Source organism: Perissodus microlepis, chromosome 3, assembly GCF_051167445.1.
Source record: "Perissodus microlepis isolate ML-2025 ecotype Zambia chromosome 3, ASM5116744v1, whole genome shotgun sequence".
Lineage (NCBI taxonomy): Eukaryota > Metazoa > Chordata > Actinopteri > Cichliformes > Cichlidae > Perissodus > Perissodus microlepis.
This window is the reverse complement of record NC_140463.1, coordinates 18644893-18667676: the sequence shown is the minus strand read 5'-3', so window position 1 is coordinate 18667676 and position 22784 is coordinate 18644893. Positions and strand designations below refer to the sequence as shown.

Here is a 22784-nt window from a genome sequence, read left to right as displayed (position 1 = left end):
AATAAGGTTTTCTTTTCGGAAGTAAGTAAAAGGGAAAAAAAAACAGCGGCCGACAGCGCTGTAAACAATGGTAGACTTGTGCGTAACAAGCAAGCGAATAATGCAGAAAACAGATTTCGGGGATAGACGGGAAACTGTTCTTGAAGTACACTGAGAGAGAGAGAGAGAGAGAGAGCTGTGCATGAAGTGTGGTGGAAGCAAAACAGTAAAAGTCAGAGGGAATTCATGACGATGTTTATGTGAAGCGTGGTTTGGATCTTCTTTTGCTGCTGGTTCGGTCAATATTGTTTGGAGAGAGATAAAACTAACAGCTTTAGAATCAGCGCAAAAAGGGCGTAAACACAAAGCGCGGACCTGCCGAAACATCAGAATCAGCGAGCTGTCGGCTTTCAGCCTCGACCGTGTCCCTGCCGTCGGGTAAGAAAGGCGACATCTCACTGATTCTGATCAGCGGGTCCGCGCTGTGTTTACGTCTTTGTGCAGAAGCCGTGTACCTGCTCTCATTTACTGTTTTAAATGTTTGGTGGTTGTTGAAATTTTGTGACGTTTCACCTGAGATTCTGGAATTTTGGGCAAAATACATTTATATAAAAAAATCGATTCAGGATTTTAATGAATCGATATCACGTTATCCAAGACAGAATCGATTTTAATCGATGAATCGATTATTAAAACCCACCCCTACTGGGGACTTCCCCCTTCAAGCATGAAACTTGGTATTTGATACTTTTGCTCCCTTACAAGAATAAACACAATTCTTGACTGTTGCTCACTTTCTTCATTTTTATTGTGACAAAAACTCATTTGAGCAAAGGATTAAAATTATTAACCAGAAGACTGGTTTGGGGTCCATTTGTCCCAATATAGGATATAAAGCAATAATAATAAACAACAGAGCTAAACGATGAACCAATAGAACAGGAGCATACTGAACTTTAACCCTCATGAAATGTAAAATCAGTTTTCCTGATACAATTAATAGAATAATGTAATAAACTGAACAAACAATGCTGAGAGTTCTTTACTGCTCTGGAAAAAAAAATGATTTGAATATGCATCATCTTTTCACTCAGGTGTTCAGCGATGACTCACAGCTGTCCCACATTTTCTAAGTATATACGTTTTAAACCATATGAATTCTCATGTGCTTCTTTAAGTGTACCTTAATGACAAACCTTTTCTCACAGATGCTACAAGGATACGGTTTCTCACCTGTGTGAATTCTTATATGACAGTCCAAATGTGACTTCTGAATAAATCCTTTGCCACAGGTGCTACAACAATATGGCTTCTCACCTGTGTGAATTCTCGTGTGTGTTTTGAATCCTGATGGGTGAGCAAATCTTTTCCCACAGGTGCTACAACAATATGGCTTCTCACCTGTGTGAATTCTTGTGTGTTTTTTGAAAGCTGATAAGTCGGTAAATCTTTTCCCACAGGTGCTACAACAATATGGTTTCTCACCTGTGTGAACTCTCCTGTGTGTTTTCAACGTTGATGAGGTAGCAAATCTTTTCGCGCAGGTGCTACAACAATACGGCTTCTCACCTGTGTGAACTCTTAGATGTGAAATCAGTCTGTATTTATCAGGTAAAGTTTTTCCACACACATCACATTGTACAGACTTGTTCTTTGTGTCTGTTCTACTTTGACTCACTGACACAGGACTGTTGTCTACTCTCTGACTGTGATGTCTCTTCTTCAGCTCTGCATTTCTAGTTGACCTTGAGTCCACATGCCCATTTTCTTCATAATCTCGGCTCACTGCTTCAGGAGAGCTGTGAGAAAGGAGCTGCTCACTGTTTGGTTCTGGTTCACTGTGGGAACTTTCCTCATAAGCGGGTGTCACCTTGAAAGTATCAGTCTCCTGCTTCAGTCCAAGCTGCTCTCCCTCCTGACTTCTGCAGAGTTCCTCCTGTTCCTCTTTAATCTGTGGAGGCTGTGGGTCCTCCTGGTCCAGACTGGAGTTCCTCTCCTGGTTAAAGACCTGCTGGTCTGTAAGAACATCCTCTTCCTTAAAAGCATGCTGCTGATGGACATCTAAAGGCACAAACGGGATAAAATGATAGCAAAACAAACATTTGAGAAAATATTTACTGGTCTAAACCATTAGCAGATCTCTACATCTTAAGCATGTTGCTCACATATACCACTGAAATTTAAAACGTAAAAATGTAAAAAATTAGGAGGTTTGAAAACTCTGAGTATTCGGGCACTGAGGCAAATGTTTAGTTCTGACACTCTTATTAGTAAAGCTCAAAGTTCAACTGACGTCACATACCTGAATGTTTATGATGTATGAAGTAATTAGGGCTGCCACAAATGATTATTTTGATAGTCGACTAGTCACCGATTATTTTTGCGATTAGTTGACTAATCAGATCATGCGTCCATTGGACGTAAAATGTACAACTTATTGCACCAGCATGTGTCTGCTCTTATTTAACAATCATTAGCTTACAGCTTGAAGTGTTTAAGGTATGTCCTAACTAAAAATAAAGACAAGATGATAGTTTATTCAATTTTAATGAAATTTGCAGATTGTCTCAGTGAAGTTTAATAAAAAAGGCCATCTGCGCCTTGCTATCTAAAATATAACTGGAGTAAATTCTCAACCATCTCACACTTCTGTTTAATCAGTTTTCTGCTTGACATTTATTCAGCTGTGTAAAAATTACAACTTTAATCTCAGCCTAACTGATTTACTGAGGAACAAAACACTGAAAAAAGACAAACAACATTTTCAAGGTATCTGAGTGACTTATATATCATGTTTAACATGAGTAACGAAAGGGGGGGGGTTGAAAACTCTGTGAGTTCGGTGTTCTTCTTTCTTCTTGTGCCTTGAACCCCTAGCTATAGAGCTGGTGGGTAACAGAAGTCTTGAAAAATGTCAGAGCACTTTTGCAAATATGTGATATCTTGATAAACCGTGCAGATATCTGAAGTTTACACAGCTACATTTTTGCCTGAAAATATGTTAAAAGCTAATTTTGTGACCCAGAAAGAGTAATAAGAGTAATATTAAAACTAAGTAGCTGCCACCATTGTTGGGAACGTAAATTGGCTGAGGCGCGCTATGATTCCTGGGATAGGTTGGGAAACGAAAGATACACCCAACCCATCCTTCAAATCTGGGAAAATGAAGGACACATTTGTAGGCCGCATTTGGAGGAATCTTTGAATTTGGACAGCCTTCGTTGCATTGCTGCAACGTAATTGGCCTACAAATGCAGACTCCGAAGGATGCAGGCCCTGAATTTGGACACAGCTATGACACCGGACACTGCTTCTTCTTCTTCTTCGGGGTATAACGGCAGCTGTCATTCTTGTACATGCAGTGCTGCCATCTTCTGTTTTAGTCCGTTATTACATCTTACATCTTAAATCTTACAAAACTTCACACAAGTTGACTATTAAATTAGTCGTGGACGATTTTGATGGTAGACTAAACATGGCAGCCCCAGAAATAAATAAATGTTTTTTGTTAAATGAATGTGGATGTCTGGATTGGCTACAATTATAAGAAGGCATGCTGGGGCAGAGCTCTCTTACACAGTGTTTTGGCTGTGCCTGAAATGCCATGAAAAATCTCTTCGTCTGATAAATTTCAGTTTAGAAACTCTGAATTCATATTTTCCAAAACAGAATAGAAATATTTATTCATACTTACTCAGACCTGTAAACTGTTCAAATCTCATCATTTCCATGCTGCAGAGGAAACGTGTAATTCTTTAACTTAAACTGATAACAGAACAAAATGAAACTTCTGTTGTTGGCTTTGTGTCTCTTTGCAGATTTTGTCTGAGTAGTGGGTGGAAATTTGAAACTCAAATGTTTCACATCTTTCATTCTGCTGAATTCTTATGCACTAATTTTCACCTTTTTGCATGAATTAATGGTGGAAATGTGTTTATGTAAATGAAAACAGAAAATTATGCCGAAGAGATTAATTCATGCTGCTTTTTACTTTTGGACCTTCAATTCTTCCTGTGCCTCTGAAAATAAATGCAACCAACTAACCTAACCCAGCTGTCTGCATGTCTCTGGAGAGTGAACAAGGGGAGAACATGCAAACTCCACACAGAAAGGCCCGGCCACATAGTGGAGTCAAACTCAGGACCTTCTTGCTGTGAGCCAACAGCGCTAGCCACTGTTCCACTGTGAGTCATATTCACTTTTAATAAAACATCACACTTATTTTGTTGGTTTTTGTTTTTTGCCCTTTATCCCCATCCCTCTTCTCCGCTGTTTTTTTCCCCCTCTTTCTTTTCCTCATTCAAGTCTGTCCCGTATCTAGCAAGTGAAAATAAAAAATAAAATAAACAATAAAAGGTGAATCAAATAGATCATTACGGCAAGGCTGGGATGGTCCATTTGGTAAAGTAAATCCGTTGGGCATCTTTCTTTGCCTTTAGACAATAATTCTGATGGCAAAAGAGCCAAACGGGACAGGCAAAAAAAATAAATAAATAAAACATCACAGTTTTACATACCTATTCTGTGTAACTTTATCTCAGGTTTACAGATGGTCTCCAGCAGTCTGAGCTGCTCTTCATCAGTCCAGACGATAATGCCTTCAGTCGCCTTCTTCAGTCCAAGCTGCTCTCCCTCCTGACTGCTGCAGAGCTCCTCCTGTTCCTCTGTAATCTGTGGAGGCTGTGGGTCCTCTTGGTCCAGATTGGAGTTCCTCTCCTGGTTAAAGACCTGCTGGTCTGTAAGAGCATCCTCTTCCTTAAAAGCATGCTGCTGATGGACATCTAAAGGCACAAAGGGGACAAAATGATAGCAAAACAAACATTTGAGAAAATATTTACTGGTCTAAACCATTAGCAGATCTTAAGATAAGATAAGATAAGATAAAACTTTATTAATCCCTCGGGTGGGTTCCTCTGGGAAATTCAGTTTCCAAAAAAGCACAGCACCGACAGAAGTTACAGAGTTACAGAATATTATATATATATATATATATATATATATATATATATATACACACACACACACATATATATATATATATATATATATATATATATATATATATATATATATATATATATATATACACACACACACACACACATATATATATATATATACACACATATATAAATACAAAGACATATATAGATAAAATATACAAAGGGGATAAATAGAATAAATAGGAATAAAATTAAAATAAAAATACAAGTGAATTGCACATTTCAAGTATGGAGTCTATTGCACCGTTGACTATTAACAAAAAGTATTGCACAAAAGGTATTGCACAGTGAAGTGAAGAGGCACTACAGCTTAGTTGTTCCCCCCTCCTTTGTCCTCCTGTCTCCCCTCCCTCTCCCCTCCAGTGAGGAGTTAAACAGTTTGATGGCGTGTGGGACAAAGGAGTTTTTAAGTCTGTTGGTTCTTGTCTTTGGGAGAAGCAGCAGTCTTAAGCATGTTGCTCACATATACCACTGAAATTTAAAACGTAAAAATGTAAAAAATTAGGAGGTATTAGTAGGTATTAGGTAGTATTCGGGCACTGATGCAAATGTTTATTTCTGACACTCTTATTAGTAAAGCTCAAAGTTCAACTGACGTCACATACCTGAATGTCTATGATGTATGAAGTAATTAGGGCTGCCACAAATGATTATTTTGATAGTCGACTAGTCACCGATTATTTTTGCGATTAGTTGACTAATCAGATCATGCGTCCATTGGACGTAAAATGTACAACTTATTGCACCAGCATGTGTCTGCTCTTATTTAACAATCATTAGCTTACAGCTTGAAGTGTTTAAGTCAGGGGTCTGCAACCTTTTACACCCAAAGAGCCACTTGGACCCGGTTTCCACGCAAAAGAAAACACTGGGAGCCGCAAATACTTCTTGACATCTAAAATGAAGAAAACACTGTATATATTGTTTTTTTTTTACCTTTATGCTTTGTGTGAACAACTAAAGTAAGTAAGTAAAGTTTATTTATTAAGCACTTTTCACAGACAGGCAGTCACAAAGCGCTGTACACAAATATTAAAATAAACAATACAATCAATAGACGTTATACACAATGTAAAAGATCAAATGTAACTAATGTAAAGAATATAAAATACGTAGATCAACAAAAGGCTTGTTTGAACAGAAATGTTTTTAACTGCTTTTTAAAAGAATCCACAGAGCAACTAAGGTGTGTTGCTTATGAAATCCATGAAGTGCTACAAAGAAAATTGCATTTTATTTATGTAATTAACACATTTTGAACTCTTAAAGAAATATAACAAAAGGAAAGACACCCAGCTGAACTAAAATGATCCATGTAGCAAACAAAAACTGTTGTGAGTCGCCACCCTTATATCGCCTTTGGGCTTTTGGAGCCTTGACCTGACTTTTAAAAAGTAATTGGAAAAAAAGCACTATGCTGCAAAAAAAAAATAGATATTTGCAAAATTCTGCCTAAATATGTATTTTACCTGGTTAATGTGTGTGGCGGGGCGTGGTCTGCTGCGCCGCTGCAGGGGAGTCGGACACACCTGAGTGGCACCCGCAATCACGCCTCGCCGCCTTAAAGTCTGTGCTCTCTCTGCTGTTGTGTGTCGGGCTGTGAGCTGCAAAGCTACAGCCGGCTGTATGCGTACAGCAACCGTGTGTGAAAAGTGGTCAATAAAGAGATGCTGAAAAGCGTGTTCATGGAAACATGAACACGCTTATCGGGTCTGCCGTGATATGTTTACAATAAGACTTATGGTCCCGGACCTCTGCGCACAGCGTCTGCAAATCGGGGCTTTCATCTTTCGCAGGACTGTAAGCTTTCATCTGTGAGGCGTGAGCGGTGTTTGTTTTTAACATAGTTCACGGTGGAGAATAGCTGCCGACATAATGTGGATCCGAAGATCCATAATTGGCCTACCTGGGGTCGAAAGTCTCGATAAATGCATGGCGTTTCGGCGGGTATACCGGCTTCCGCGTGTGTGACGCTTATTTTGAGCGATGAAAAAATAATAAGATATAATTTTATTTTTATATTTCAATATCACAATAATCTTCCAATTTAGAACTACAAGTTAAAAAAAGAACTAAACACAAATAAAATACACTTCAGCTAAATATTTCTAATTTATTTTCCCAAACCACCCGAAGCCGCAGTATAAGGACAAAAGAGCTGCATGCGGCTCCAGAGACGCAGGTTGCCGACCCCTGGTTTAAGGTATGTGCTAACTAAAAATAAAGACAAGATGATAGTTTATTCAATTTTAATGAAATTTGCAGATTGTCTCAGTGAAGTTTAATAAACAAGGCCGTCTGCTCCTTGCTATCTAAAATATAACTGGAGTAAATTCTCAACCATCTCACACTTCTGTTTAATCAGTTTTCTGCTTGACATTTATTCAGCTGTGTAAAAATTACAACTTTAATCTCAGCCTAACTGATTTACTGAGGATCAAAACACTGAAAAAAGACAAACAACATTTTCAAGGTATCTGAGTGACTTATATATCATGTTTAACATGAGTAACGAAAGGGGGGGGCGGGGTTTGAAAACTCTGCGAGTTCGGTGTTCTTCTTTCTTCTTGTGCCTTGAACCCCTAGCTATAGAGCTGGTGGGTAACAGAAGTCTTGAAAAATGTCAGAGCACTTTTGCAAATATGTGATATCTTGATAAACCGTGCAGATATCTGAAGTTTACACAGCTACATTTTTGCCTGAAAATATGTTAAAAGCTAATTTTGTGACCCAGAAAGAGTAATAAGAGTAATATTAAGTAAGTAAGTAGCTGCCACCATTGTTGGGAACGTAAATTGGCTGAGGCACGCTATGATTCCTGGGATAGGTTGGGCCACGAAAGATACACCCAACCCATCCTTCAAATCTGGGAAAATGAAGGACACATTTGTAGGCCGCATTTGGAGGAATCCTCGAATTTGGACAGCCTTCATTGCATTGCTGCAACGTAATCGGCCTACAAATGCAGACTCCGAAGGATGCAGGCCCTGAATTTGGACACAGCTATGATACCGGACGCTGCTTCTTCTTCTTCTTCGGGGTATAATGGCAGCTGTCATTCTTGTACATGCAGTGCTGCCATCTTCTGTTTCAGTCCGTTATTACAATCTTAAATCTTACAAAACTTCAAATGACACGTTGACTATTAAATTAGTGGTTGACGATTTTGATAGTTGACATAATCATGACTAGTCGACTAATTGTGGCAGCCCTAGAAATAACTAAATGTTGTTTTTTGTTAAATGAATGTGGATGTCTGGATTGGCTATAGTTATAAGAAGGCATGCTGGGGCAGAGCTCTCTTACACAGTGTTTTGGCTGTGCCTGAAATGCCATGAAAACTCTCGTCGTCTGATAAATTTCAGTTTAGAAACTCTGAATTCATATTTTCCAAAACAGAATAGAAATATTTATTCATACTTACTCAGACCTGTAAACTGTTCAAATCTCATCATTTCCATGCTGCAGAGGAAACATGTAATTCTTTAACTTAAACTGATAACAGAACAAAATGAAACTTGTGTTGTTGGCTTTGTGTCTCTGTGCAGATTTTGTCTGAGCAGTGGGTGGAAATTTGAAACTCAGATGTTTCACATCTTTCATTCTGCTGAATTCTTATGCACTAATTTTTCACCTTTTTGCATGAATTAATGGTGGAAATGTGTTTATGTAAATGAAAACAGAAAATTATGCCGAAGAGATTCACTCATGCTGCTTTTTACTTTTGGACCTTCAATTCTTCCTGTGCCTCTGAAAATAAATGCAACCAACTAACCTAACCCAGCTGTCTGCATGTCTCTGGAGAGTGAACAAGGGGAGAACATGCAAACTCCACACAGAAAGGCCCGGCCACATAGTGGAGTCAAAATCAGGACCTTCTTGCTGTGAGCCAACAGCGCTAGCCACTGTTCCACTGTGACGCCTGTGAGTCATACTCATTTATAATAAAACATCACACTTATTTTGTTGGTTTTTGTTTTTTGCCCTTTATCCCCATCCCTCTTCTCCGCTGTTTTTTTTCCGTCTTTCTTTTCCTCATTCAAGTCTGTCCCGTATCTAGCAAGTGAAAATAAAAAAATAAAATAAACAATAAAAGGTGAATCAAATAGACCATTATGGCAAGGCCGGGATGGTCCATTTGGTAAAGTAAATCCGTTGGGCATCTTTCTTCGCCTTTAGACAATAATTCTGATGGCAAAAGACCCAAACGGGACAGGCAAAAATAAATAAATAAATAAATAAATAAAACATCACAGTTTTACATACCTATTCTGTGTAACTTTATCTCAGGTTTACAGATGGTCTCCAGCAGTCTGAGCTGCTCTTCATCAGTCCAGACGATAATGCCTTCAGTCGCCTTCTTCAGTCCAAGCTGCTCTCCCTCCTGACTGCTGCAGAGCTCCTCCTGTTCCTCTGTAATCTGTGGAGGCTCTGGGTCCTCCTGGTCCAGACTGGAGTTCCTCTCCTGGTTACAGACCTGCTGCTCATCCAGACCCTCCTCTTCTTCACAGTCATGTTGTTGTGGGAAGTCTTGTCAAACAAAGAAACACAAGAATAATAATCACTAATGTGTTGATACAAAAACTCAAACTGTTTTTAAAAGCATGACTCAAAACCTGAATAAATGATGATCAGCCTGTCATATGACCCATTATGAGCCACACACACACAACAGCTCAGTGAAATAGTTGTTCACACTGACAGCCACACGCTAACATGTTAAGAATTACCAGATATTTTTTTTACCTTATTTTTGTTTTTAAGAAAAATAAGAGCCACATATAAGGATATTAGTTTAAAATTTTGACAGTATAATGGGGGGTAATTTGGGGTGGCTGTAGCTCAGGAGGTAGAGCTGGTCACCTACTGATCGGAAGGTCGGTGGTTCGATCCCTGGCTCCTCCTCCTCCAGTCTGCATGTCAAGTATCCTTGGGCAAGATATTAACCCCCACTTGCTCTCCGATGCATCCATCAGAGTATGATTGTGTATGAATGTTGTTAGAAAGCACTATGTATAGATAAAGTGCTTGTGAGAATGGGTGTGAATGAGGCATGTTGTATAGAGCACTTTGAGGACTCTGTGAGAGTAGAAAAGCGCTATATAAGAATCAGTCAATTTACCAATGTCCTCGTAAGTGGATATCAGGCCCTTGTAGAGCAAAATTGAGTATTTTGTTCTAAATAACCCAAAATGTGATGTCCACATATGTGGACGGCAGGTCCTAGGAGGTTAAATGAAGCTTCACTTCAACTTCAGAGAAGTCTGTTAACAACTTGTTAAATGTGTTTTCTGCTGACATCTAACTAGATCTTTACTGCACAGTCTCAGTGTTTACAGAGGATCTAAAACACTGACGCCTGATGTACTCAACACTGGAATCTGTTAGAGAAAAAAAAGTTTAATACATAAATCCATTAAAATGTTTTAAAACCTAACCTATTAGTTACCATGGACCTGCACCAGTCCAACATAGTCCATCACTGGACACTGACCCACAGCACTGATAAATACCCAGTTTAACATCTTCTAGTAAAGTCAGTCACACTGAAGAATCTGAGCTTGAACAGCACAGAGTTAAAAACACGTCCATACCTATGATGTGTGAGTTTCTGTCGGGTTTCCGGCTGATATCCAGCAGTCTGTGCTGACGGTTGATCTCCTCCTCATACTGGACGATGGTTTTTTGAACCTCTGAGAAGATTTCCGCACAAAAAGCAGTTAGTCTCTCCTTGATGAACTCTCTCAGATACTGAACTGAACTCATTGCTGCTTCAACTCAGGCTGAGCGGATCGATACAAGCATCAATAGAAGCGATACAGACGTTGGTATCAGATCCACACTGATGTGACGGGATCGATACTTCATTTTGTGTCTCTCCTCTAAGTTCAGTCCGCTTCATCAACAGCAGCCATGTCTGCACACACACCGCTCCTCTACCACAGTAGTGCTGTCCTCCTCCGTTCTTCTTCGGGGCTTGATGGCGTTTGACAAATCAGCTTACAGGTGCATTAATCCCGCCTACTGGACTGGAGTGTGGACAGGGGAACAGCAGGAAAAACAAGGATAATTATATTCTTTCATCAGTCTTATAATTCGATAGAACAATTATCCATATACTCGTAGATTTCTGAGTTTAATGAGGAGTCTCTCTTTCCATAACATGTTGTATGGCTGTATTAAAGACGACAGCTATCATCATTTCCTTATTTGTTTGAGCTTTCCTGATTTCTGATTCCAAACATAATAAACTATCCATCGTCCCTCTTTCTTTATGAAACCCACTCTGATCCCCAGAGAAGAGACTGTTAGTATCTAAAAATCAGCTTCATCTGTTTTCATTCTCTCCATGGTCTTCCCCAACAATACGATGGGTTTTTATATAGTTTACTATTGTCTTTAAAATGCACACTGGATTCATTCAACACGTTTATGAGAATGCATCAATTTACTAGACGATTTAATTACACACTAATCAATATTACAAACAAACAGTATATTTATAAGCACAATATCATTTTTTAAATAATCTCAAAACATTTCTGACTGTGTGTCTAAATGAAATAAAGTCCAAGATAAGTCAATAGCTGTGTCCCAATTCATAGGCCGCATCCTTTGGAGGCCGATTATGCCACAGCCAGGTGATGAAGTCTATCCCAGTTAAAAGTCTGCTCCAAATGCAGCCCACAAATGCGTCCTCCTTTTCCCCGGATTAGAAGGATCGTTGCGGTGGATTTGAGTGAAGTTGGCCCCGCCACGTTCTTCAAATCCAACAAAAGTGGTATCAAACGTTTGTGCTATGTTTGTGCTGCAATCATTTTAAATATGTTAATAAAAATTTCTAGAGGTCATCAGAGGTCATTCAGCCCCCCCCCCCCCCCCCCCCCCCACACACACACCCACCCATTAATGGAATCAAACAAAACTGGTGTCAATCAATTGTGCTATGTTTGTGCTGGTTTGTGCTGCTAAAATTGTCATTTGTGCTGCTTCTGTGTTAAAGATATTAATGAAAATGTAAAGGTCAAAAGGTCAACCAGCCCCCCCACCTCACCTAAATCAAACAAAATTGATGTCAAACATTTGTGCTACGTTTGTGCTGCAAAATATTTTGTTTGTGCTGCTATCATTTAAAATATATTAATAAAATAAGGTCTTGATGCGTGCTTAATCATCCAGGTAAGTAAATCTCAAAAGGTTGATTCTGTTCACCTGGACGTAGCGTTTTCAGTGGGAGAAACTTTTCCTCACTCATCCAAGTGACTTCTTCAGTCTCAGCTGACTGCAGGTTTCCCCAACCTTACAAGCAGTACATTTGCACAGTGACTGAAACTAGCACCACTGAATGAACAATGGGCTGGGAGGTTAGTTCCATGATTGTTAATATGCAAATTCTTATGACCATTGATCAACGACTACTAATCAAGGCCTACTGATCAATGGCCATGAGTGTCACGCAGGAAGTAGAGTCGCCGTTGGTCTTCTCCACATTCAGGGGCTGTATCCCAATTCAGGGTCTGCAGGCTTAAAGGCTGCATTTTAAGGCCGATTACGTCACAGTGGCGCACCGAAGGCTGTCCCAATTCAAAGGCTGCTCGAAATGCGGCCCTCAAATACGTCCTTCACTTCCCTGAATTTTAAGGCTGTGGCAGTGTAGACTTCGTGGTTCCATATATCCCACAATTCATAGCGCGGCAGTCGGTGTGGATAATTTTGCCGCAGAAGCGGAGCGGCCGAAGAGTAAACTGTGAAAAGTAAGTACTGAATATTATGTCACTTATTTATGTGCAAATGTCTAATAATGAGGAACATTAAAACATTACTGTTGGCCACATGTCGGCAAAGTTATTTGCCATTAGCAATGTTTGTACATTCAGCTTTTACTTGCTTTTAAAGCCTTTAAAGTATAATAATACAATAGTCGACCTTAATCTTACAGACAATGTGATGATTTTGTGGATAATTAAAGTCAGTCACATATCCACAAACACAACAAGCTGAAAGTCAGTGATGCTGCTCGGTTTGCAGTCCTGAATATCCCGGCACAAGCAGGATTCACTGCACTGTTAATGTTAGCTATGTTATATTGCTGCCTCTGTTCGGTGGTGTCGAGCCATTAAGCTTAAAGAAAGATGCTTTAACCCTTTAAGACCTACCATAGAACCAAGTCCGCCAGAGCTTATATTATATGTTTACATGCTGTAGAGCCATTTTTGGGAGCATTTCAAGTTGCTATACATCAATACAACCATTATAGCCCAGATTTTAATAATATGTATTCATTAAGTGCATAGTAATTACATAAATTGCAAAAAAGTGCAATAAACTACAAAAAAATTGAAAATCGTTTTTGCTTTTTTAACATATATTTCTAGTTAGAGAAATTTAAGAGGCTTATCCCTCAAAACTGTAAATACAAAAAAGTTGCACAAAATAGTTTCCTACCACAGGAAATTTATTTTGAGTGTCTTCATAGTTTTATTTTTGAAATACACCAATTTTTATATACTGCAGGAAAAACGAAAATAAATATTATACTGCAAATTTGCAAAAAAGCAGCATATGCATCAAAATAAACTATTTCCAGCAGTGCAATATGAGTCCTAAGCATCCCAGAAAAGACACAGAAAGTCATAAAGTCAAAGATAACTTATAAAAACACCAGTATAGGCCCTGAGGCCCTGATGATAAAAAAACCTACATTTCCGCGAAAATGACGTCACTTCCGGTTTCGGGTAGGTAATGGCGGACATGCAAAAGTTCGCGCTGACGTCTATTCCAACGTAGGAAGTGTTATGAACAGCTGATCGGATCGGCAAAGCGTGTTTCTGGAATATTATGTTTTTGTTGCTGCAAGTGCTTTTTATGCAGTTTGTATGTGGAAGGAAACTGTGACCTAGGACAAGCTGATGGCATAAGATGTAAGTACAACTCCTCCGGTTTCATATGCAAAAAAAATTATTGCGCTAGCTTACGTGGTTGCAGAGCTACCGGGATTTAAAAATAGTTACGCAAAACAGAGCGTGCCCGCTCCGACCGGCTCTAAAGGGTTAATCACAGGAGTCACACATGTGTCCACTGTACCAGCTGGGAACTCTTCTTGTTTAGCACTCGTAATAACACAAACACTAAATCCTCCTGTTTGTAGCAGTGTATACACCTGAGACTCTCACCTGTCTGTCTGTCCTGCACTCTCTCTCTGTTTCTTTCTCTCTGATTGTGTAATAAAAGTATGAACATGTATTTATAAGTTACACTTGTGTTTGAATCCTGCAGCTTATCACACATTTGATTTCCATGTGTGACAACTGCAAGTGTCCCGAGTGAGGACAGACTGAGGGACCCACTGCTGCACATCATCTGTGAGGCTTTGCACCCCTGATGATCCACCAGGACAAACTCAGCAGTGTGTGAGGAAGAGGAGGAGGAAGAGCCAGCAGCAGCTGACAGATGGAGAGAATAGACAGACTGTTCCCTGTTTGTGAAGGACTGCTAGGAACGTTTAACATAACTAATTGTCTATCCTGAATCAGTCTTATTAGGTAATGTTCAAATAATTTTATCATTCCAGTGTTTGCAGTGTGGGAGAAAGTACTCAGGGCCTTCAAGTTACACACTATGAAAGGCAGCAACAAGTTTAATGTTCAGAAACCTAAAGTATGTATCAGCAGCAGAATGGACCCAAAAATAAATGTTTGTTTCAGTTCTATGAAGCTTTGAGTATTTTGGATTAGTAGTACTGCTGTGTTTGTTGCATTATATTGTTGTAATTGTTTATATGCTTTATATATTCTGAGGTAAGTTGATCTATATGTTACATCATATTCTATAAGGATGTTATGTGTTTGTATACTTTCTGCCCAGTTTGACCCATTTAGCAGAAGTCAGCCTGTTTAAGGCTCTGATATCTATTCTGTATGACTTAAAGCAGTTATGACATGGTCTGATTTTCTCACCCAATAAAGGAATATCTAATATATCAGTCTACTCTTCATTCTATCAGAAACAGTTATCACAGCTCGTACATTTTCTTTTTACACATATATGTAAGCATTGAGCCAAATGTAATAATGCCAACATACTGAAGGAACAACATTTGTCTCTTATATATAATACATCTATATATACACTGTCAAAGATACTTGAGTGTCTTTGAGTGAAGATTTAAGGTGATAGGACATATAAATAGCTGCAACTTTTTTTTTCCTGAAGCTCAGTATTTGACACAGAGTTCACTCACATGTGCTGTACCAGTGTACCTGGTCGTGGACCACCCAGGACAGAGTCTGTCATCAGATCCTCCACCAGCTCTCAGGTTTCCAGATAAAGCCTCCCATAATTCACCTCCTTGGTTCAAGCCGGTTCATCTTCCACCTCGCTCAGGCAGTTTCCCACTGGGTGGGTCCAAGCATCCGCGCGCCGCCTATGGGGACAGTAAGACTGAGTATGACTGTAATCCAGCATCCCCTGAGCAGCAGTTCAATCTGTCCTCTCCACAGACACTGCCGGACAGACCAAATCCGGGCAGGACTTCTATCACCTCAGAGACAGTTTACCGTGGTCCCCGCCCAACAATTCCCAACTTCTCAAGTCGAGACCCTAGTGAGTTTGCTAGGCTTAAGATGGCATTGGGGAATCTTCTACCTGAGGACGCGACTGAGCTGTTCAAGTATCAAGTGTTGGTTGATCACCTGCACCTAGAGGAGGCCAGATTAATAGCCGATGCTTACCTCAACTCTACCACACCCTTCACTGATACGATGGAGGCCCTCAATGACAAATTCGGCCAGCCACATCAGATAGTGCTGAGGCGTATTGCTGCGATGATGGACTCACCTGACATCAGACGTGGAGACGTCTCGGCATTTGAGAGATTTGCCCTCCAGATACAGTCACTTGTGGGGATGTTAAGGACACTAGGCCCAGAAGGAGAAGTGGAACTGCACTGTGGTTCACATGTTGCTCGTCTGCTTAGTAAACTACCCCCTGAGCAGAGAGCAGAGTTCCGCCGCTGCATGTTCCAACAAGGTGTGAGGATGCATACCTTGGCAGATCTCGCAGGGTGGCTTAAGTACGAGTCCTGGTGCCAAGACTCTGAAGGGCAGCTAGCAGTGAAAGGGACAAAGGAGAAACAGTGGCCCAGGCCTGAGGTGCGCCAGGGTAAGAGATCCATCACAGTCCTTCATGGTGCAAAGGAGGTACCGACAAAGCCACAGGCTGTGAGGCCAGGTGGTGTGGCCAGTAAGAACAAGCCATACTGTCCTTTCTGTAACAGGGAAGAGCACTATCTCAGTCAGTGCACAATGGTATCCAAGTTGACAAAGGACCAGCTAACAGAGTTGATAAAGAGTAACACACCAGCGCACGGTCACACCAGGCGGCAATCTGAGGAAGACGTGCAGCCTCTGCCAAGGGAAGCACCTGCAGGTACTGCATGATGTCAATGTTAGAACACCTAAAGGATCACTAACAACAGCGGTGGTGAGCGGTGACTCGAAGGCAGCGACCGACGTCCTGTATCTAGACAGACCCACTGAAGGCTGCAGAGTCCTTCTGAAGATCGTCAAAGTCTGCATTCATTATGGCAAGCGAACAATCAGCACTTATGCTGTACTGGATGACGGGTCAGAGAGGACAATGCTTCTGCCGGAGGCTGCCGAGAAGTTAGGCATGCAAGGGATGGCAGAGGACGTCCCACTACGCACAATTAGGCAGGACGTGCAGACTCTCAGAGGTGAGTCAGTGTCGTTCTCTGTTTTCAAGGCCCAGGACCAGGTTCAAGATTGCTGGGGCCTTCACTGCTGCACGCATCGGACTTGCAGGCCACACTTATCCCATGGAGCAACTCAGAGAAAGGTATAAGCACCTGATTGGCCTTCCGATCCACACCTTGATAAATGTAAAACCTTTGCTACTCATTGGCAGTGACCATCCCCATCTGGTTACCCCCGTTGAACCAGCCAGGCTGGGACCTCCAGGAGGGCCTGCTGCTATTCGTACCAGGCTAGGTTGGGCGCTACAAGGGCCAGCAAGTATAGTTGGCCAGCTTACCCAACCGCAGCAGTGCTTACTGACGACTGTTGCACCTCAGGTCAGTGAGTTAATGAAACATGTGGAGAAACTGTGGCAGGTCGTTCCATTCCGAAACGGAAAGGTCGTTACTCGTTCAAGGCAAGACCAAGAGGCCATACGCATTCTGGAGACCAGAACTGTCCGAATAGAGGTTGAAGGCATACGTCGCTATGCCACCCCACTGCTTCGCCGGAAGGGGATGCCTCTACTGCAGGCAACCAAAGACACGGCGTCTACGGGGTGTGGAGAGAAGGCTGGCCAAAGACCCAGAACGAGCTGAAGCCTACAAGGTGGAGATGGAGAAGCTTATCAAGGCTGGCTCCATCATTAAGTGTGGCTCTGGGACACCTGTGACAGAAGGTCAGGAGGTGTGGTACATCCCTCATCACATGGTGAGCCATAATGGCAAGAACCGATTGGTTTTCAACTGCTCATTTCAGTACAGAGGACAGAACTTGAATGACTACCTGCTGCCTGGGCCCACCTTAGGTGCGTCGCTTCTGGGAGTCCTATTACGCTTCCGAGAGCATGCAGTTGCAATGAGTGGGGACATTAAAGGCATGTTCCACCAGGTTCATCTCTTACCAGAAGATCGTGCCCTGCTCAGATTCGTCTGGCGAGACATCAGCGACGAGAGCCCTCCAGCAGTCTACGAGTGGCGGGTGCTCCCGTTCGGAACCACGTGTAGCCCCTGCTGTGCCACATTTGCCCTGCAGCGTCATGTCATGGATAACAGCCAGCCAGATGATGACGTGAGACTCTCAGTCGAAAGGTGTTTTTATGTGGACAACTGCCTTCAGAGTTTCCCCACCGTGGAAGAGGCAAGGAACCTTGTCGACAAGTTACGGGCCATCCTAGCCTCAGCAGGGTTTGACCTACGACAGTGGGCCAGCAATGAACGTGACGTCATCAGTCATTTACCAGAAGAGAGCTGCTCCGCTAGTGTGGAGCTATGGCTGGCCCAGAACAAGGTAGATACCCCAGAATCTACCCTGGGATTGAGTTGGCTATTCCACACAGATGTCCTAGGCTACAAGCATCGTCAAGTTCCATATGCAGTCCCCACGATGCGCAATATCTACAAGGTCCTGGCCAGCCAGTACGACCCCCTAGGGTTCATCTTACCCTACACAATCAGAGCGAAGGTAATCATCCGCCATCTTTGGGACAAGCAAAGGGGTTGGGATGACCCACACCTACCTCAGGAGCTTATGCAGCAGTGGACAGCCTGGGAGGAAGAGCTGCAATTTCTACCTGAAATTACTCTTCCCCGACCATATGTGCCTAAGGAAGTGGACCCCTTCAGCTGTCAGAGAGAGGTGCACATATTTTGTGATGCCTCTGAAGAAGCTTATGGCTCAGTAGCTTACCTCCGGACCACTGGCAGAAATGGTGAAGTGCATCTGTCATTCTTGGTGGCCCGTTCCAGGGTTGCCCCTAAGCGGTTCCACTCCATGCCCCGATTGGAGCTCTGTGCTGCACTCACTGGGGCACAGCTCTCACAAGTGCTGGAAAGGGAGCTCACCCTTAGAATCAACCAGACGGTCCTATGGTCTGATTCTACAACAGTGCTGACCTGGCTGAGGTCTGAATCCTGTCGATTTAAGGTCTTCGTGGGCACTCGTGTAGCCGAGATACAAGAGCTGACAGACAGGCACTCCTGGAGATACGTCGACTCTGGAAGGAATCCAGCCGACGATGTGACACGTGGGAAGAAGCTGAAGGAGCTCACTGTACCAAATAGATGGAGCCAAGGACCATCCTTTCTCCTGCGCAGTCCAGACTCCTGGCCAGAGGATCTCACGGTTGACCAAGCAGGAGATGCCTCGGAGCTGCGCAAAGCTGTGTTCTGTGGGACCACAGCAACTACTCCGTCAGGTCAGCCAACTTCAGATTTGAGCCGCTACAAAACCTGGAGTGAGATGTTAGAGGTTACAGCGCGGGAGCTACATGGGGCGGCCCAACCAGATGGTCATCCCACTGTTGAGGACTATCGCAAGGCGGAGAGGCTGATCCTAGAGAGGGCCCAGATGGATAGTTTCCCGGAGGAGTACAACTTGTTGAAAGTCGGTAAGCCAGTTCCCAGGAGCAGTCGTCTTCTCTCTCTGTCACCCGAGGTGGATGAGACCAGACAGCTCATTTGTGTTGGAGGACGACTTCGTCGATCTGAAGATTTGGCTCTGGAGACACTCCATCCGATTATCCTAGACCCAAGCCACCCAGTGACCAAACTCCTGATCCAAGACTTTGACCGCCGCCTCCATCATCCTGGCCCGGAGCGGGTGTTCGCAGAACTTCGGCGCTCCTACTGGATTCTGCGAGGGCGTGAAGCTGTCCGGCGCTACCAACACCTCTGTGCTGATTGTCAAAGGTGGAGAGCTAGGCCTACAGTGCCAAGGATGGCAGACCTGCCAGCAGCCCGGCTACGTCTATATAAACCGGCTTTCTACTCTACGGGAATGGACTGCTTCGGGCCGTTTGAGGTCAAGGTTGGTCGGCGTATTGAGAAGAGATGGGGAATCATATTCAAGTGCCTTACCACCAGGGCAGTCCACTTGGATGTTCTTAACACCATTGATGCAGATGCATTCCTGATGGCTCTTCGGCGATTTGTCGCCCGTAGAGGAACACCTGGCGAGTTGTTTTCAGACCAGGGGACCAACTTCAGGGGAGGTGAGAGGGAACTGCGTGAGACCTTTCTGAAGATGGCCCCGGAACTACAACAGCTTCTAGCACCCCAGAGGATCAGCTTCCGCTTTAATCCCCCAGGTGCCCCACACTTTGGGGAGCATGGGAAAGGGAGATCCGGTCGGTTAAGTATGCCCTCTATGCCACCGTTGGTGCTCAGTCAGTTCCAGAAGAAGTGCTTCGCACTGTACTCATCGAAGTGGAAGGGATAATCAATAGTAAACCCCTGGGGTATGTGTCTTCCGATGCCAGAGATGCAGATCCAGTGACTCCCAATGTTCTTCTGATGGGGCGGCCAGATGGATCGCTACCTCATATAGTATACCCAGAGAGTGAGCTCCTCAGTCGCCGTCGCTGGAATTACTCCCAGGTTTTGGCTGACCATTTCTGGTCACGTTTCATCCGTCAGTACATTCCCAGTCTGCAGACTCGCCAGAAGTGGCAAACAACGGCAGCTGATTTGGCTGAGGACTCTGTGGTGATGATCGCTGATCCACAGCTTCCCAGGGCTCTCTGGCCTGTGGGGAGGGTGATTAAAACTCATCCTAGCCCTGATGGACGCATCAGGTCAGCTGACGTGAAGGTGAAGCAGAGAGTCTACACTCGGCCAGTTGCCAGACTGGTTGTCCTCCCTGCGCTGCCCTCTGGAGAAGATGAGGACAGCTCTGCGTCGAACTCACCACAACCCTAGAACTTTGTTGCCTTATTGATGAGCAAATGTCTTACATACATTTGGGGGCGGCTGTATAAAAGGCCCCAAAGTTTATAGAATAGTTTTACTGGTGTTTATAAGTTTATATAAGTTCATGTAATATTCAGTCTTCTGTCAGTTTGGGCCAGCCCACCTTCTAGTGACATCATCCGGTTAGTAAGGTGGGCAGTTTAATGTCGGATGAGCAGTGTTGGTCCGGAGGGGGTGCACTGATTCCTGGGGAATGTTAGGTGTGCGTAAATGACAAGTAAGTAGTGACCTGTGTTGTATTTTGCCTTTGTTTGTGTCAGTACTGTAGTATGTTACCATTTAGGAGCTAATGTAGTCCGTAGTTGGAGCGGTAGGCCACGCACGCAACGCGTGAGTTCACCCTCATTTCATATGCTAATTTATGTTGTTAGCTTACCCCGGTTTAGCTTTGTTGACGCATGTACGGTCGCTCATATGTCCATAATGTCATTCCTGTGTTATCAGACCTTCTCTGTATGTTGTATGTGATGCTTGTGATTGTTTACTTTGAAGTAGCGGAGTTTGTAGCGAACAATTAGGTACGTGGATTAATAAAATAGCGGACGTAGTTCGACCGGAAGTATGGCGTCCCGCTTGCCCTTCACAATAAGAGCATTATGGCGGATTATAATGGGGGACGCTTTTATTTTGTACAACTACCGGAAGTAGTTCTTGTGTACTGACGGTTGCTTAACCTTGCACTAATGCTATTTAGTTGCATAGTGTGAGCAGTTTGAAGTGTATTATATTTTTCTGATCTTTATATGTGATTATGTTAACTATGTTGTATTATGTTTATATTTGAGTATTTGACTTGTCTATTCTCTTTATTTATCGTTATTTCCCTTGTTTATTTCCTTTGTAGGAAACCACACACACACACAGACACACACCTATGTACATCCGCTGTGTTTACAGCCCCAGAAATTGAGTGGTGACAATAAAGTGCCTCAAACGGAACCTCAAGCTCCCTCCTTCTTTCATACTCTGGGACAATTTGGCCTTAAGTGGTGTTCTGGCCGACACACCGGGGTGACCGTAGTGCTCAAAGACTGAATCAGTGCCACAGCCGTGCCTATCTTTGATATCTCCACTACAGTACCTGCACATGTGATGTGACAATAGAAGTGATTTGATTTGGGAGTTCAAACTCACTGCTGTAATAACTAATAATGATTAATATAATAACTATAATATTGGCCATATCATATTTACACTGACTTTAGTCTCATGAACAACATTAACTATTTGTTATTTACTAGCTAATCTTATATGACTGTTCAGTACAGATATGAAGCCCAACAATCATGTTTTACAGTCCTGTGGTCTCAGCCTCAGATACTCATTAAATCACACAAAGCTCATGTAGAAACAAACAAACGAACAAAATATGTTCTCCTTCATTTCTGTCAACCACACGTTTCCAGCTATCATGGTTGCTAGGCAACCAGGGCAGCGCGACGGAGGCTGTCCCATTTCACAAGCCTCACATTTCCGGTCTTAGCGGTCTTTGAGTACGCGGCCCTTGAGGACCGTTGAGGCTGCATACTTTAAGGCTGCAGACCCTGAATTGGGATACAGCCAGGGTGTGTTTATCTTGCTGAACCACATCCCTACAAACACTCATCAGAGATCCGTTTCTCAGTATTTTAGCACTCTTCATCTCCTACAGGCGTATTTATCGCTGTTGTAGCTGAATCTGGTTCCACTCACCGAACGACGACCGTCTGGAGACGATTTTATGATCACTTTAAATCCGTCCTCGTGTGTCGTTGTCACGGTTACACTGCGCTCACTGTCCGATTCCTCCACATTACAGTTTTAATTTCACTCTGCTTGTTGTTCTCCTTTTCCGCTTTGTTTTCTGTTTGTTTGTCTTATTATGTTTATTAGTTGTGGTCCGCTTGAAGCTGATGCTCCGGTGCCTGTGTCAAAAAAAATCAACACACTGCTTCAGAAGCACTGTGTCGTATCTTGATTCGTTTAGCCACAGCCACGTGATCAGTGACGTCCGAAGCTTCATTTAGAACCTAACTGCTTCGGTATCTGATTCAATGGCTGTCCCAATTCAGGGTCTGCACGATTTAAGTACGCGCACTACGCGTACTACGTACGGTGCCTACTATAAGTACGAGAAGTGCGGAAGTGAGAGGCTTGTGAAATGGGACGGTCTAGCCTTCGTCGCGCTGTTCAGGTTGCCTAGCAACCATGATACTAACCGCGAGAAACGTCTCACACAGCATTGTGTGACATAAATGAAGGAGAAAAATGTTTTGTTGGTCATTCATTTTTGTCATGACATCACTTTGATTAGTTGAGTA

At 42.8% G+C, this 22784-nt stretch overlaps 1 protein-coding gene across 3 annotated transcripts; it reads right to left on the bottom strand.

The window, feature by feature from the left end:
• Positions 1-763: 763 nt before the first annotated feature.
• LOC146390343 (uncharacterized) lies at positions 764-22539 on the bottom strand. Of its 3 annotated transcripts, XM_084923381.1 has the most exons (6): positions 22177-22539; positions 15223-15405; positions 10577-11011; positions 9249-9512; positions 4497-4760; positions 764-2040 (listed from the first exon to the last, which is right to left on the bottom strand). In XM_084923381.1, the coding sequence occupies exons 3-6, from the start codon at positions 10746-10748 to the stop codon at positions 1124-1126; spliced, it is 1617 nt and encodes a 538-aa protein (XP_084779507.1). In that variant the 5' UTR covers positions 10749-11011; positions 15223-15405; positions 22177-22539; the 3' UTR covers positions 764-1123. The 3 variants fall into 3 exon arrangements, with proteins under 3 accessions (XP_084779507.1, XP_084779506.1, XP_084779508.1); XM_084923380.1 differs by lacking the exon at positions 15223-15405; XM_084923382.1 differs by lacking the exons at positions 10577-11011; positions 15223-15405; positions 22177-22539 and adding an exon at positions 9850-10528.
• Between the last annotated feature and the right edge of the window lie 245 nt (positions 22540-22784).

What these genes read in the sequence shown, in the direction of transcription:
- LOC146390343 (XM_084923381.1), bottom strand. Translation starts at nt 10,748, where the DNA reads ATGAGTTCAGTTCAGTATCTGAGAGAGTTCATCAAGGAGAGACTAACT. An exon ending in GATAAAGTTACACAGAATAG is followed by an intron (nt 4,761 to 9,248) that starts GTATGTAAAACT and finishes TTGTGCCTTTAG; the next exon opens with ATGTCCATCAGCAGCATGCT. An exon ending in GATAAAGTTACACAGAATAG is followed by an intron (nt 2,041 to 4,496) that starts GTATGTAAAACT and finishes TTGTGCCTTTAG; the next exon opens with ATGTCCATCAGCAGCATGCT.